General features: G+C 37.1%; 2 protein-coding genes across 2 annotated transcripts in view; both read right to left on the reverse strand.

Annotated features, from left to right (window-relative positions):
* The window catches only part of prrg4 (proline rich Gla (G-carboxyglutamic acid) 4 (transmembrane)), a 13,239-nt gene extending 11,616 nt beyond the window's left edge, over positions 1 to 1,623 (reverse strand). Inside the window, exons 1-3 of the mRNA XM_015373708.1 lie at positions 1,147 to 1,623; positions 908 to 1,071; positions 787 to 814 (exon numbers count right to left, since the gene is read on the reverse strand). Coding sequence (XP_015229194.1) covers positions 787 to 814; positions 908 to 1,071; positions 1,147 to 1,246 — 292 coding nt within the window. The 5' untranslated portion in view covers positions 1,247 to 1,623. The remainder of the gene's footprint in view (positions 1 to 786; positions 815 to 907; positions 1,072 to 1,146) is intronic.
* A 5,305-nt stretch (positions 1,624 to 6,928) lies between these two features.
* On the reverse strand, positions 6,929 to 13,814 carry eif3m (eukaryotic translation initiation factor 3 subunit M). Its single transcript, XM_015373671.1, has 11 exons — positions 13,686 to 13,814; positions 12,882 to 13,014; positions 12,569 to 12,707; positions 12,364 to 12,487; positions 12,183 to 12,277; positions 11,878 to 11,961; positions 11,690 to 11,789; positions 11,223 to 11,304; positions 10,750 to 10,893; positions 8,314 to 8,374; positions 6,929 to 7,156 (listed from the first exon to the last, which is right to left on the reverse strand). The coding sequence occupies exons 1-11, from the start codon at positions 13,725 to 13,727 to the stop codon at positions 7,033 to 7,035; spliced, it is 1,128 nt and encodes a 375-aa protein (XP_015229157.1). The 5' UTR covers positions 13,728 to 13,814; the 3' UTR covers positions 6,929 to 7,032.
* Between the last annotated feature and the right edge of the window lie 3,385 nt (positions 13,815 to 17,199).

Here is a 17,199-nt window from a genome sequence, read left to right on the forward strand (position 1 = left end):
ACACATTTTGCATTAAGATAAAAAAAAGTTTTTCATCCATCACTACACTCTACCCAGAACTCCTCGAGTGGAAATGTTTTAGTTTCACCTGGTTTAATTTCGTAAAAAATCTTTTGTAAGAAACCTTGGGCTATCTGATTACTATTAGATTAGTCAAAAAAATTGACAGATTAATTTGCAAAATAATCTTTAGCTGCAACCCTAGATCCAGCATTTAGTTACAGCAGAGGCGTAGCCAGAAAATCTTTATAAGGATGGCCAGGCAATAACCAATATACACTGAGGGGTGGCTGAAAGTGGATAGGCGCCAGAACCTCAGGGTCAATCTACACTGCTCCAACAGGAAAAGTAACAAGCAAAACATCCATATTTTTGAAATAAAGACAAACTATACTTTCTTATAGTCTTTGCTAACAACATATTTAAACATCCGTTCTTTCTAAATACGAGGTATAGTGGATGTTATTTATGTATGATTTTACTGAAGACTCCCAGATGAATTTCAGAGACACATTTTCTCTTTACCCCATATAACACAAAATCTAGTTCTGAAAGGAGCCTTAATTATATACTTATGTTTGATGTTAGTAAATTGATGTGTATAATTAACCACAAAAAATGAAAATGTTTTGAATATTCCACTTGAGAGTATTATTGCTGTATTTAGAGGGGGAAAATGGTAGGGGTGGCCAATGATTGGCTAAAGGTGGCCATGGCCCCCATCTTACAGCCAGTAACATAATAATATCCAAGATTATTTTTCACATTAGTTGATTAGTCTCTTACTTTTTGTGTATTCCTTCCAAAAGTCAACCTATAAATAAAAAAAACAAACAAAAAAAAACAATCAGAAACTCTGCTCAAAGAGCCATTGTGATCAACTATATTCAGAGCAGGAAGACTTAACTGTTTGCTGATCGTCTTCAAAGACTTCCCTTGCTTCCTCGTAGTTGCACACTTCTTCTATACACTCCCTCTCCAGGTTCCCAGGAACAAACATTTCAAAGTCAAACTTATTGAGCAGCAAGTGGCGACCCAGGAACACATTGGCGTCAGTCTCCCCTAGAAATACTGTAATCAGAAGCAAACAGGTTGAACAGGGAGCGCATATAAACAGTACTGGTAGTAGCCTCGGTCACATCTTACTTTCTTTGTCTTCTGATGGTTCTTGTTGGGAAATGAACGTCTTTGCCGATGCCATCTGTCCAGCGCCCCACAGCAGGAGAACAAACAGTCTAAATAACATGGTAGGTTTAACTAGAAACCCGCAAACTGGCTGCCTTTTAAACTGTTAAAAAAACAGAACAATTTTCTTCTTCTAATGCTGGATCCCTACATTATATATCATTGTAAACTAACGCAGCGCAAAATAATGTCCAGAGTTCAATAACAACGAAGCGAAAGTTATCAGAGAGCGGCTGGTGGCCCGGAGCGTTTCTAACGCGGATAAACAGGGATCTTCTGATTTTAACGCTTAGATCTATAGTTGTTTTTTCTCTTTGCTGTTTAGAATTGGATTCCGACTCGTTAACTGTAGATAAACACAGCGGTTTATGGTGAAACTGGATCAGGAGCTAAACAGCAGGAACTTTGGCGTCCTCCCGGCTGAGCAGGTTCCCGTAGCTCCTCCTAAACTTCCACCTGTAAGGCTTGATCAATCGATTACCTTTACCTGGATTACACTTACACACAGTGGACGCTAGATGGCAGCAGAAATTCATCCAAGTTGGAAAAGCTCCTGGGACTGAAGGGTGTTGAATAAGATGGATTAAGATGTGATGTGACTCAGAGCCTCATGATAAAAACCACCCTGTGACAAAACATGTTTAGGCCTTTAATCACAAACTCCTGCTTTAATCTTGGTTGTAAAAAAGAAAAAAAAAAGTGTAAAAAGTCGTAGGAGTTTGATAATGTAGTCTACAAAAATAATAATGTACCTGTTACAGTGAGGTTTCTGTAAGCAGCACCACAATGCAAATATAAATATTTATACACATGATAAACACAAAAGAAACCAATTACTAATGAGAAGTTCATAGGAACTCTGATCAAGTTAAAAGAAATAATAATTTAGATTTAACTTAAAGTCATAGGGAAGTCATATTTACGTTTCAAATAATTCTGGCTTAAACATTTATATAAATGTACTCTTTATCAGACTATATTGTCCCAAAAGTTATGGGGTTTTTTCATGATCTTATGCAGGCCAGTTAGTTATATGTCAGCTTGTACAACTAAATTCGGCCAATCATATATCAACGGTCATCTGTCAATCAATTTGATTCGGTCATAGCATCTTGATTCATATGTCGCAGCTAATATATGCAACGGTTGAAATAAGAATAATTTACTTTACCATTGAGTTACATCCCAGAGTTCACGGGGATGGACGTCTGTGTCTTCAGCAGGCATAGAGCTAACAGAACTGGCAGCGTTGTGAGGCAAGGGCTCAAACATGTACGGCTGTCAGCCTTCTACACCAATTTAAGCTTTTGCCGCCCTGGCGTCCTCTTCCACAACAAACTCGTCCCCACTTTCCCCCTCTAAATAAAAAATGAATGATGGAGGAAACTCATCCACGACTTCCAACACTAAACTCTCCTCCTCTTGCATGTTTCCACTGTTCATAGCGCTCCTTGACAGTGTCATTTCTAAGTGCTACTTGGTCCCAATGTAATTTCCCATTGGGAACCTACTAGTCTAAGTTGCTAACTGGCCAGCAAGATGCATCCAAGACACCAGCCACAACTAAAATTGCTTGCAATCCTTCTGCCACAACAATCCCGCCCCTTTGATAATAGACCAATCACATTCCCTTTATTCACTCATGTAAAGTCGGGCGCTACTCGCGAGAATTCCAATCTGTATCCGTTGGAACAGCCGCTTCCCTATGACTTTAAAGATATTTTCAGTTTAACTAACAGTTCCACCACTGGGGACAAGTTTTTGAAAATATAAACTAAAATATAATTTTATTTTGGTAGTGTTGCACCGATGTACCCGATACCAGTATCAGGCAGGGCCCCGTTCCAGCACTAAAATGGTGGTATCTGTATAGGCGAGTAACGAGAAATAGGTCACCAATAACATTTTGAGAGCAAAAGTTTATTCAACTATTGTCACCCATTCCAAGTAGGCAATAAAAAAGTTCTACTGGATTCACTTTGTATTAGTGTTTTTCCTGCTTTACAAAGGTAGGCAGCAGCTTGACAAGGTCATGATGACAATTATTTTACATCCAAGTAGTATGCAGTTCTTCATATATACACACACACACATCAATTTCAAACAGATGGTATCTGTATGGTATCAGTACCGGCCGATACTGCACAGCCAGGTATCGGGTATCGGTATCGGGGCCGAAAAAAAGCATCAGCGCAACACCACTGAATAATTGTGGACAATGTTGGATTTATTCAATTCAAAAATACATTATTTATCCTGAAGGTAAATTAAATTATTTTTTTATTTACATTTTCAACCAGAAGCTTTAGACTTTGAAGCAACACCCACTCTACATATAGTTCTAGGCTTAAAACTTTCCTTTTTGATAAAACTTATAGAGTGGCTCAGGTTATCCTGAGCTATCTGTATAGTTTCGCTGCTATAAGCTTAGACTGCTGGAGGACATAGGGACCATTCTGCTTCATTGTATCCCTGTTCTCCCATTCTGCAGTATTAGGGTGTTGAACCTCTAACTTCATGTTTTTTTCTCATCATAGTAGTTTCATTTGGTTGTCTCTGCCAATCAGGAACAGAAATATCAGCTGTGCTGCTGCCATCAATGCCTTTAATTATAGATGTTGGAGCTTGGCCTTTTGTTTAGTGCAGAGCTGTTTCTATTACTGTATCTACATGTATGTGCTCTCTTTCATCCTCTGACATTGGAGCTCAGTCAAAACCTGTCTGCTTTGCTGTGTCTTAACTTCAGTATGTCTCGTCTATGTCCTTGAACCCCAGTCGGTCTCGGCAGATGGCCGCTCACACCGAGCCTGGTTCTGCTGGAGGTTTGTTGATGTTTAAAAGGAGTTTTTCCTCTCCATGGTCGCTCCAAGCATGGTCGGAGGGATTGCTATTAATGCAAATAGCTGGTTTTCCTTAGATAGAAAATGTTGAACTAATCTGACTGTATGATCTGGTTGAATTATCTCTCTAAAAAAGCTTTGAGATGACGTGTTGTCATCAATTGCTGCAATATAAATGAACTGAATTGTATTTAATATACTCCGAATGTAAGACTTTGAAAGGATGCAGCATAGAGAAATGAGTACTTTGAAACCGAACCATTGTTTCCAACTACCGGTAATTGTTTTTTTCCCCATTTTCCTTTCATCTGTAGGAGTTATTGTTGCTAACATATCCTTGCGCTTACATCTCTGACCTACAACCAGTGCAATTATTCTACATGTAAAGGAGTCGCCTTACCATGTGAGCCTTCAGAATGATGAATGCATGACCCTTTCTGGAACACCCAAACTTTTTCAGGCTCTTTTTATGCTCAAACACAAACTGCCCTTTGGGATCCTCCAAGTCTCGTAAAAAGCACTTTATCTACCCCTCTCTCGGTATTTCCAGATCTTTGTTTGGGAAAATGTAACTACTACAGCTATGCTTTCCACACAGAACACTTTAAATCATGCTTAACATAAGTTATAAGGGATAAACGTGAAGAATTAAACCCTCCATGTAGTTATATTGTCTCCATTTTGATTTGATGTAAACGATTTTTACCTAAGAATTGATTGCAACAGCAGCTATCAGCCCCGTGGTTGGTGATGATTTAAAATCCCCTATAATTATCCGCTTCTCTAACATCTGCCTAGAAGATTGTTGATGCATCTAAAGTCAAATGTTAAAAAATGACAAGTCATTACAAAACAGACAATACGTTTTGATTGACTGCTTAATAATTAGTGGTGACAGTCTAAAGACTTAATTATTTACTGCAGTAAATCTAGTGATTATCAGTCAGGATACTAAAAATATGAAGAGTGCAAATTTGACTTTATGAGTACAGCGCTGACTTTTCTCTGCAGATAACCTCAGCGCTGAGCAAACAGGAGCCAATTAAGCAGAAATGTCTTTATCTGACTGTGATAAGACTTGCACTGCTCTTACCAGATAAGTTAACAGAGGCTTTAAAACTTTTTTAAATTTGAGAAAACAACTCAACCATTTAAACCGCAGCAAAATAAACATCACAGTAGTGATACAATTTGATTTTTAGAATTACAGAAACTAAAACCAAACTTAAATTTGAGCTAGAATATTTAGTTCCTTTCTGCCCTTCCTTGCAGGTGGCTGTGATAAGGTTGCGCTACAAAGAATGTGTTTTGGGATTTACTCCCCTGATAAGAGCTGGAGATGCTGCCCTGTAAAACTGAACAGAAGTGTGCTGTGAGGTTAAGCAGACCTCTGCTGCGATAGCAAAATTAAAGACTACATTGTTGTACATGGCTTAATTTCTCTAAAATTTCAGAACCCTGATTAAAAATCTAAAGATTTCAAATCTGTAAAGAATTTGAAGAGGTCCGACACAGGTCTGCATAGTTGAAGTTACATGTTTAAATGTGAAGGAAACTTGCCAAATGGAAGAGCTTAATATAATGCCAGTAATCTGCATTGATTTCATCATCCACCCAGTAAGAAAACTGAAAAAACCCTTTACGCCCCCATTTAATCCCCAGACCATGAATCATGAAATTAACATGTCTGATACCACCTGCACATGGATTATTGTACTTAAGAAATTTTCAAACTGCTTCTGTATTTTTCAGACCATTTAATGTATTAACCATATTTAAGAGTTTTGTTTTTATGACCTCTTATTAAATGTTTACAGACAAGTCTTGTTTTATTCTGTCAGTCAAACGAAACCATGAGTTATGTTCGAACTCTGCAGAAAAATAAACAATGGGTTATCTTTTATGGTGTAGTACCACAGAGAAAAAAAAATATTTGCTTGGTGACTCATTGTAAGGCAACTAAATTTACATATTTAAGTCTCTGTAGCCATTTTCATTGCAAACCAACAGGATGACCTCAATAGCTGATCATTCTCAAAGTTGCACAAAGACAATATTACAGCTAATTCTTGCCCATCTTTTAAGAGCCAAAGTTGCATGCAATGCGTTTTTAACCTTAAATTTCAAATGTAGTCGCTGTTTTTATCCCTTTAACTATTAAGAAATGATAAAATATAGTTCAACTGATAATTTATGCTGTTCACACAGCATATGGTTGTATAAATAAAACCATTAATGAGTAATAACCACGTTTTTTTTTCCCCCACAGTGACAATATGGAACATTCATACCATTACACTAATGTTTCTGGATACATAAATGTTAAATTCTTTATGTTTTCCCGGATTGAAGTAGTTTAAGAATAACAGCGAAACTATTTCCAGTGCATTAGCAAAATGTTCCTTGAAAATTTTTATTTCTAAATATTGTTCAATGTCTATACTTTATTTATTCAAGTTTTATGAGCATTAAAGCCAGTGAGTCATGCTTCCTGCAGCTGAGCCCTCGCTATCAACCCAGCTGAATCTTTCATAGTTTCAACAGGAGGAGAGCCTTTAGCGCAATGCGCCTTTGACCGTAGCACAGAGGGTCACTCTAAGTTCAAATGAAAACTGTTGTATCGTCATAGATGACAAAGTGACCCTCATGCTGAAGGTTACTTCTCACCCCCAGTCACAGCTCATCTACTATACTGGGAAGCCTTCCTGTAAATGGAACCAGATGCTGAGAACTGCTAGGAGAGAAGCTCCAATTAATGACACTGAATGTCTTTGTTTAAAGAAATTATGTTACAAAAAAAAAAAAAAAAAAGATCAATTCAACACTGTAATATCCTCCATTAGTACAAGTGAAAGTATTTAATACCAATGAATTTAAATAAACATAACACAAAAAGGCCCTCATTGGTCACCTTCACTTTTCTTTTATTGATGAATATAAAAAGTGATCTTTACAGCCTGAGAATCTGTAAAGCAGTGAAGATTGGAGAGTAGGGTCTATGCTGGGATTACGCAGAGGGGGACAAAGTTTGCAGACTGGTCTTGACGGTTGCTAGATTGGCCTTCCAAGAGGTGAGGGTGTCGTACAGCTGCTGCCACTGCTGCTTGCCAAAGGTGCGGTGTGTGCTGTGGCTGAGTGAAGAGAGACAGAAAAGCAAGTTTAGCTATAAATAAAGGAAACCAGCTCGACCTTCCAGGTACACAGCTGATGTCAGTAAAAGACTCAATTATAGAAAAGAATACCCATTTATAACACCTTTTTTTTCCCACAATATAAACCAAACTTCGTAAACACCTTGTTTATGTTTAGAAACAAAAATTATAAAAAGTAAAGGTTTTATTTAAACACATTTATGAGGATCAGCCTAATATCTATGCAACATGTTATTCTTTTGTGTGTGTGAAAGAATAGATCCTTTTCTCTTGTAAATTTTATTTGACAATCCTTTAAACCAGGAGGAAGTGAGTTAGTTACCAAGAATGCCTGAGAAAATAATAGGAATGCACAAGCACTACAAAGCAAGTGAAGCAAGATATTAGCCGCATGATTATGAAAGCGGTAGATTACAGAGACCAGTCAAGTCCGTTATGGATGACTCCTTTGTAAAATAAGGATCGTTTTCTCTCAAGTAAAACAGATAAACTTAGGTGAGATTTTTGAAAACAAATGTGACAAACCCCTTTAAAAAGATTCTACATTTGATCAAAGATTATTAATTCCACCCTGCATAATGTGGCCTTTTACAGCCTTATAAGATTGGAAAAACATCAGACAGTGTAACAAGGTAATAAGGATTACAACTGACGGCGCTACATAAACTAAGTAGTATTCATTTGAAGGAAGCAAAAGGATGGATGGGTGCAGATTGCTGGGTGAAGGAACAGTCATTCAGTGTAAATCATATACCAGTCTTATGTTTACATTTTATCACTGCTGCACTTTAAAAATGAAAATGTCTTGAGAGCTGTACTGGACAAAATGTATTTTTGTATACACTCTGTGTACAAAATGACAATAAAGTCTGTCTAAGTCTAAGTAAGTCTAACTAAGTCATATGGACGGTAATAATCAGTGAGGTGACTTTAAATAATCAACCAGGGAATAGACTCTGGAAATCTAAATATTTTTTCCATACTCTGTTGTCCTTCCTATACCTACCCAGAGCTCAGATAACAATCTTGTCTGTTTTACCTTCATAGGATCTTTTGCAACACATGCTTAAGTTACCTGTCCAAATGAGTATGCATACCATTAACCAAACATTAAAGCTATATTTGAAGGCACCTACCTCACAACGACTTTCTGCTGCGTTTGGTCAATTTTGCAGTACACCATTTTGGTCCGAACAGCTAGAAAAAAGAAAAATGGAAACATGAGGAAAAGTGGAAAGAGGTCAAGAAACAGAAAATAGGCCCTTTGCAAAGGGTAGATCGATAAAAAATAATATAAAGCCTGTTTAATTCTAGTGATCAGGATAGAAGATTGTTCCTCACACAGAGGCAGCTAAAGAAAAGAAACATCCAACTGTAGTGTTCATCACTTGTCTTTAATTTCTGAAACATTTTCTTTTTTCTTTTATCCATCTATCACATCCTTGCTCATAATCAGAGCTAATTCAGCTTCAAATAATCATTTACTTGTAGGATTTTCTCTTTGGTTTGTTTTTTTGTTACTTTAGACAAAACCAAGACTGAAACTAATATTTAAGAAATGTTTTTTTTTTTCTCCCATAAATATTTTATCCAAGTTAACAATTAACTCATTTCAATAGACTTTGCTCAAAATTCTAACCCTTAAAGAAAATATTTAACAGTTTTATGACATTAATGTTCGAAAAGCCTGTAGATATAGAGTCAACTCCTTAACAACCAGAAAAGATAAAACAATACTGCTACTATAGCTGATTCTAACAAATAACATGCCTACATAATCCGCTAGTTTTGATATAAAATATGATTAGAATGAGTTTGACATAAAAAAAAATATGTTTTTATATTTAACAGAGTGTAAATTTACAGGAAGAAAACTAATCTGCTTCTACTTAGACCACATGAAAAGTCCAATCATAGAGACGGCAACATTTACTGTATGGATTATTCACTGGCTTGTTTCCTTTATCTACAGAAAGGAAACCCGATGAGGTCAGAAGAATAACATGCAATGAGCAGAACAACTAAGAACTTTTTTTCTTATCATTACTGTCTCACAAACACACATGGAAATGCAGTACTGTATTAAACCAACAAACATTTTAGAGTATCTAACCTGCAAAGCCTATCATCCAACTAGAAGTAGCCCCAAACCTAAGTTCCCATCAGCCTTTTGGATGCAGGTAAAGGCTTAGGGTCACTGAAGGGGACGTTTAATTGTTTTTTAAACAGTTTGGACGGAGCTAATCAATGACTGCGGTAGAACTAGGCTGACGTCAACAACAAACACAATAAGACATGATGCTTACAATCTTTTTGCTCAAAAGTTTAGGAAATCAAGAAGAACATGATAGGTGATAACAATTAAATTGATTCTGACAACAAACTGTAGCAGGTATAATAACATCAGTGTATTATTGCAAACAGACTTAATATACATATTAGCTATCCTAACAAAATGTAAATAATCCCATAAACTGTATATTTTTCTAACCTATCTGAGAACCTGTAACAGTAAGGTTCCATTAATCCTGGACTCCTCTGATCAACTATGTTCAGGTCAAGGAGACACTGTGCAGAACCTTAAAAAGCTGATTGCGCGAAGCGATGTCTGGTGCCCACCTGCCAAAGTTTGGTTTCTGCCATTCACGGTGACAAAAGAAATAGCAGCAGATGCCATGAGAAACCCCACCAACTTAAGCTTGGTTTAAACTCTCCGCGTCAAACAGGGCACGAGGATGCACACGCGAATATTGACGCAATCATGCCGTCCCTGGCCCAGAACATGAAACTCGAGTAGCCTCAGTGCTGTTTTTTTTTACTTGGCATGCACTGCGCACCAGCCTTGTTCCAAAGGAGAGGATATAAAATTGTTCTCCACGAACAAGTTTTCCTTTACTGATCAAATAGTGCAGCAGGTTCCAGTGGGACAGTGTGGTTAAATGCAGGGTTGTTACATCAGTGACTGAAAACGTCAAACAAGGGTGAGTTTATTGACCAAGCTTGTTGTACAAACAAGGACTTTAGTTTTTGTTTCCATCACATACGGCATAAATAAAGTCTGAAACAACTATCCATAGTATAGAATGCATTTGGTTGTTGTTTTTTTATATCCGTTATAAAAAATAAAAATAAAGGTCCGTATGGGCTTTACCGGCAGGCTGCTTTCCCCATCGTCATGTCTCTGTGTGTGGCAGGTAACCCTACAGTTTTATTTCACTGTATATTTCTGCGTATCTGCCATAAGCATCTATTATTCTTCAATAGTCACTAATAATCATAATTTTATCATAAATTCATAAAGAAACAACACTGTGTTTGGCTATTTTGTAAGTGGGAAGTAACCTGTTGCTTGAATTTTCCTGCATTTCTGCCCATTCTGTTGATCACTGCCCCTGTGATTTTTGCGAGTACTGCACCTACATCTGCGTCAACTATAAAAGGGTACGGTGCTTCTTTGGGTCGGACTCTGACAGTTCAATAGAATGCGGGAAAAGATGGAGTCTTGTGTGTTTGTGAACTATAAAATACAAGAATTCAGCTAAAAAAATTCACTTGGAACGACAAGTATTTACCATCGATGACAAACGCCTCAACTTCCTCGGCTCCGATCTGCAGCTCCTGCTGTATGGTGTCGAAAGAGATTTCTTTGAATTCCACTGCCATGCCCATAAATGTCAGGAGACGCATCTTGGACATGTTCTGCTCGTGAGAGAGGCCTGAGGACCAACACACAGGGATCATTAAGCAAAGTCAACTACTCCCTGCTCAGGGAGTTTCCCTGTAATAATGGAGAGGCCATTTAGGACCAGGTTCTAGTCGTGAACAAAAACCTCTCTCTAAGTCGTCTGTTTTAAGAGTCCACCCTCCACACGTTTTAATTTCATCTCATTCTTTATGTAGTTAATGAAACAACAAAACAAATACTGCTGACAAAAACATTCTTGTTCTGTATAAGCGAAAACCTACAAACACAAAACCTGTAGGCAATATCTTTCTTATTCACTCAGCAGTTTTTATTTACGTTGGTACAAATACGGGTACTTACCAAGAGAATCAATAAAGTCTTTGTTGCTCTGGTAGAATTTGACATATGCTGCGAGCTTCGCGCTCACAAAGATGGTCAACAGCTGGAAAGGCAGATGGGAGAAAAAACAACGACATAATGTTGACCGAAACAATCGACCAGATGAATATTGGACTCATACAAACTCTGAGGTCATTTTATGTCTTTTGGATTCAATATTATAAGCTGAAGTATCAACATTATCATCAGCAGATGTTTGGAAAAACCCACAGATAAAGCCATCTTGTCTGCTCAGGTAAAATTTAAATACTACTGGCAAACATTGGATGAGATTTAAAAGACATGGAGAGATGTGCTAACTTAAATCTTAAAAAAGGTGAGATTTAATAAATTAGTATAATCGGATGTGTGTGTTTTATTACAAATTATCTACATCTTGACAATTTGCTGCCTATATTTATCTATACAGTGAGTGTTTCAGCACTTACATCATGGATGAGCTCACCCTCCAAAAAGCGGACAGGTTTCAGGATCAGCAGGTGGTCAAACAGGAAGGTGTTGGGGTCTTTAAGAGCACGAACGATACACCTGGAAGGGATGCAAGGCAGCTTGAAAGAGGGACTCTTTTCGAGTTTCACATTCAAACAAATGCTAAAACGAGTTTTTAATAACGTACCTGTGGGCATCAACACGTGCTTGTGAAGCATTGTCTTCTGTGTAGCTTCCCAGCAGCTCGACCATCACCTTTGCAGCAGCTTCACTGCAAAACGGGACATGAGAAATTAAAATTAACCTGAAACAGTTCAACATAGGCATAGGAATTAATGAGTAACAGTAATTTGATTAAACGTAACATTAAACCACTTTGTATGTAATAATGCTTTCTACGTGCTATACAGTTTTAGAAGCTTTTTTTTCCCCAGATATCATACAGCAAGATGTGTTTGACAGCTTTGCATTATTAAAACTGTGTGCAGTTACCTTTTTTTGCAGTCCACCAAAGCTTCATACACTAGTCTCAGAAGTGTGTGCTTCTTTTCTGTGTTCAGGTTCCAGTCAATAATCCACTTACGTACCTAACAAGCACATATGAAAATCAGTTTACCAAAGAAATAAAGATTTTATACAGAAATGGCTTTTAGGATGGGCATTGGAGAAATACCTGATCAAGGTCGGTGGGGATGAAAGCAATGGCATTACAGGTTGCAGCCACCTTGACGAGGCTGCAGAAGACCGTGTATCTCACTGGAGTGTTCTCGTCCATGCCGTGGAACAAGTTGCTCAGCCTGTAAAATAGTTTTATTAAATGTTTACACTCATTTTTTCCTTTTAGTTTATGTAAATTTGCATTTTTTTTAAGGACTCACAGCTGCAGCCTAAGGGAGGGTCGCTCTCCTTCCCGGAACTTGACCAGCTTTTCACAGAGATTTTCGATGAGAGCTTCTTGCTTCTCGGGCTCCAGGATCAACAGCAAAGATACAATGCTGTTCATGACGCTCTCGACATCTACAAACAGCAGAAAGGTTAATGATTTTACTGCAGAAATGTATTTCTCTTTTAATTAAATAGTGAAATAAACATAAACTAATAGCTTAAATGAGATTACCAGTATGTCTACTGGTTTCCATTTAAAACCTCAGAATCTATATGTAAAATACAGATATGTTCTTCATCACCGACCTTTATCATCATCTTTCAGACAGACGTCACAGGCCTCAATGATCTGAGCCAAATCAACATGAAGTCCACCTTCAGCGTTCTCTTCTGAGATATCTGCTCCTTTGGATTTGATGTAGGCCCTCAGCTCTGAAGCCTGCAAAACAACAGTCAAAAATAAAAATGCTTTTCATTGCAGAGTTTAATTTTTTTTCCCCCAAGTATTTGATAAACATCTGGTCAATCTATTAAAGCTTTCCGAAACCAAAATACTGAAACCATTCAGTTTTTAAAAATAATCTTTGTTTCAGATGTATCAACTGTTTGTTTATATAAAACGTAGTATTCAGGTTTCTTATGTCCAATATATATACTTGCATCCTATTCGTTTTTTTTCTTTCCCCCCCAAATATACTTTAAAGAATATACAAGTTCTTACGTGTGATTAAAGATTTTAAAAAATCTTTATTGGCTTCAAAAAACCACATATGGTAAGAAAGCATGCATGATATCTCCTTTGTTAAATGTATAATATAAAACAAGGCAGGTAGCATTATTATTTAGTTGTCCGGCGATAGTTCTTGGAAAACCATTTACTTTTAATCTATAGTAACAAAACCCAATGACGCGTCATAAAAAGCACTTAAACGTTATATATCTTTTGTTTTTCTTCAACACAGACGCACAGCTAACATTTATCTGCCAGCTGCTAAACATGACGTTAGCATCGTATTTAGCTAGGAGCTACGTTATCTGAAACCTTCGCTTTAATTCAACAGCTACATTAACAAACTCGATTCTAATGTCCTTCGTTCTCATTTGTCACACCTGATCTTCTTCGGTTATATCGATAAACGCCGGGACACTCATTTTGGTAAGATGGTGAGCCTAGATGAAAAAATCCACGCTCCCAACAACTCCGAGGTCAGACCGGAAGAGAAAGCACAGCAACGCCGGCTAGCATGATGCTCTTCCGGGTGATTTCCTTAAAGCTACAGTAGCTTTGGTTTTAAAATAAAACTCAACTAATTCAATTCAATTCAATTCAATTAAACTAAATTGGTTTCACAGAAAAAAAAATAGTTTGTATTTACTGTGTTTCGTCATTATCAGGACGTCCAAAACCTTCAAAATTATAGTTTCTTTTGCTACAGAGAATTAAAACTGTGGCCTCTACAAACACCTGTGTTTATGAAAAGGTGCTGTAATAATAATAAAAAAAAAACTCTTAAACAATACTTCCACCCATAGTAGCCTATATCAAATCAGAGATTTACCTACGCTGTAAAAAGCCACTATACCCGTTTCCCTCTGTCTGACCTTAAATTCGACGAAAGGTTTAATGTTTAAGGAGAGTTTAGATTTTCAAACTTTTCTTGATTGGCTCGATGTAGGCTCACAAAAAGAGACTGTTTCTAGACTGTTTCTAGAATTAGCTGTGCCTCTGTTTGAGTTCAACAAAATCACGAATGCAACTATCAAAGCATTATGGAAAAACAACGTTATTCACATATAAGAAAGATGTTTTCTTGTAGGAAACACATTTTTATGTCCAAATATTTAAATGTGAGCATAAAAGCAGAGGTGTGAAAAGTACTCACATTCTTAAGTAAAGTACACCTTATCTGTTTGAAAAAAACGACCCCAGTAATAGTAGAGGCAGTAACTAAGCTCCTTTAATTACATCAAAGTAAAATGAACAGGTTCTTTATCATGCTTAAGCACAAAAATTAGAAGTGTTTTCCTTAATTTATACAGAATAACTTTTAAAAACAAACAAAAAAAAGTTATGTGTAAAAAAACTAAAAAAAAAAAAAAAAAAAAAAAACATGTTAATTTTCCACTTTTGCTAAGAGTTGGTAGAGGAAAATTAAGAAAAATCCTTACCAGGTCTAGTTTTGTAATAAACTAAATTTGCAGCAGTGCTCAAATGTAAACAGTGTGGGAGAAAAAACATGGTGCAAAAAAAAGCATTGATATGGATGTTCAGAGATTTAAATATGTATGGTGCAAATATGTAGCGTTTTGGTTTGCTTATCAGTGAGATGCAGAGTCTGTGACTTGATTTAGGGTTTTTTTTAACAGTTCAGCGTTCTGATGGCGGAGGGGAAGAAGCTGTTTCGGAATCTGCTGGACCTGCAACGAATGCTGCAAGGCCTCTTCCCAGAGGGCAGCAAGGAGAACAGTCCATGGTGGGGGTGTGAGGGATCATTGATGATGTAACGGGCTCGGGACACACAGCGCTGGGATGAAATATCTTAAATTGAGGGAAGAGGAGCCCCAACGATTTTCTCTGCTGTTCTCACCACTCTTCTCACGTTCTTCCAGTCTAAGGCGCTGCAGCCTCCCCTTCACACAATGAGACGGCTGCGTGTCTCACTGTGTGGTGGGGAGGCTTCAGCACACAGCGAGACAGCTGGTCAGAACGCTCTCTATTGTGCTTCTGTAGAAATTCATGGGGATGGGTAGGGGCAGGTGGTCTCTCCTCATCCTACTCAGGAAGTACATGCGCTTTTTGGCCCTTTTGACCAGTGAGGTGGTGTTTCCACTCCAGGTGAGGGTGTCTGTGATGTGCACCCCAAAGAGTTTGGTGCTGCTGACAACCTCGACAGCTGAGCTGTTGATGAGCAGTGGAGCTTGATTAGGCTGATTCTCCCTGAAGTCAACGATGATCTCCTTCGTTTTCTCCACATTCAGGATCAGGCTGTTATCTCTGCACCAAAAGTCCTTCACAAGCAGCTGAATACTTTTAGAGTTCTGGTATTCATAGCATTAAATTTGCAAATAGTAATCATAGAAATGAATTAGATCTTGAAACATAATTGACATGTAAAAAGATGGGGAATGTTTGGCATCTGAGAATCTGATCTATCATCTCCAAAGTTTTCCAGCCTCCTGTCTTCATCCATGTTGCTATAAATGTTTTTCTATCCCCATCATGGGCTCCGATTAGATAGATTCTCTTTGGGCTCTTGATTTCCACTCTATTTAGTTGCAGCTTTTGTGTCATGTGGTTATTAATATGTTTAAAATCAACGAGCCAGTTTTGAGAAAGTAAGGAGTATAGGTAGTTGTATTTGAATGTAGTGAGTAAAAGTAATACTCAATAAAAAAAAGAGAGAGAGAGAGACCTAAAATCTGTTATTTATGCATAGTAGCTATGTATTTGCACAAATTTACTTGGCACCTATAAATCCAAACAATGAGGATGCAGCTATTCATGGGGAGACAGGCAGTCTGTCCCAGAGTCCATCATATTTTGATGAAAAACAAAAAAAAACGCTAAGTAGTCACCTATGATGAAATCAACAAATTTATCCAATTCATTATATGTACCCATTAAGTGATCTTTTAAGTCTGCAATACATTTTTTGCCGATTGCATATTCTTTTAAATGGGGGTAAAGACCATTTTCATATTTGAACTGAAGCAGTTCTGCTTTTAGGAGTAGTATTAGCAAACAGTTGTAGTATCAGTTCCCTCTTAAAGAATAACCCTCGACTTTGTTCAGGGGAAAGATTCTTTATATTTTTTGGTATTCTTCTTTATTTCTCATAAATTTGAAAATCCGCTGCGTTGTTTTAACTTGTACTAAACCTTCAAGTTTTAGGATGTATGATTTCAGACACAAAGGATGGGTTTGATCAAGAAAAGTTTCATATGAATTACTCTTCACACTTTTTGCAGAGTGTAGATCAATTGTAAGTTTTTATATGTGAAGTTGCAAAGTTTTATATGTGATACCAGACTACAGCACAATGAGACAGATATGGATGTATTAGCTTGCATTATAAGGTATGCAGTACTTCTATTGACTTTGAAACGGTGTGAGGTTTGTGTCTCAGTTTATGGTCAACAAAGGAATCCCCAACAATACTTCCATTGCAAATCCTGGCGTTAGTAAATTATGTATATATTGATAAATAAAACAAGTGATGGAGCTCCTGAACTTAGATTTTGTTGAGCAACACTTTGAGGTAATCACATAAATCAGCTGTTTTCTGTAATGTTCAGGAAAAGTCCAGTAAGACTTCTGCACCTGTTAACAGGTATATTGGTTCACTGTTCATGAGCAAGGCACTTTCATTTGCCTGAGACAGTTTATTTTTTAGAATAATTTTTTTTTCTCCAAAAATTCTACATAAATATTTTATTTGACTAAACTTTAATTTAGTAAAGTTTTATTTATTATTACCTTTTCAGATTTTTGTTATTTGAATGACTAGTGTGAATGTAGCATTTTCTTTAACTGGAGGGTATGCAAACTTTCAACTTTTTATTGCAGATCTATGCACCATGTTTTCAATGCTGTCTCACCTCAGCAAATGAACAGAAGTGAACC

The sequence above is a fragment of the Cyprinodon variegatus genome, unplaced genomic scaffold (assembly GCF_000732505.1).
Source record: "Cyprinodon variegatus isolate N-32 unplaced genomic scaffold, C_variegatus-1.0 Scaffold5, whole genome shotgun sequence".
Lineage (NCBI taxonomy): Eukaryota > Metazoa > Chordata > Actinopteri > Cyprinodontiformes > Cyprinodontidae > Cyprinodon > Cyprinodon variegatus.

Bases quoted from the DNA above. Each gene is read 5' to 3' on its own strand.
- eif3m (XM_015373671.1), bottom strand. From the start codon at position 13,727: ATGAGTGTCCCGGCGTTTATCGATATAACCGAAGAAGATCAG. The intron at 12,708-12,881 runs GTCGGTGATGAA...TGCTGTTTGTAG, and splicing joins TCTGAAAGATGATGATAAAG to ATGTCGAGAGCGTCATGAAC. The intron at 11,305-11,689 runs GTAAGTGCTGAA...CTGCCTTTCCAG, and splicing joins AGGGTGAGCTCATCCATGAT to CTGTTGACCATCTTTGTGAG.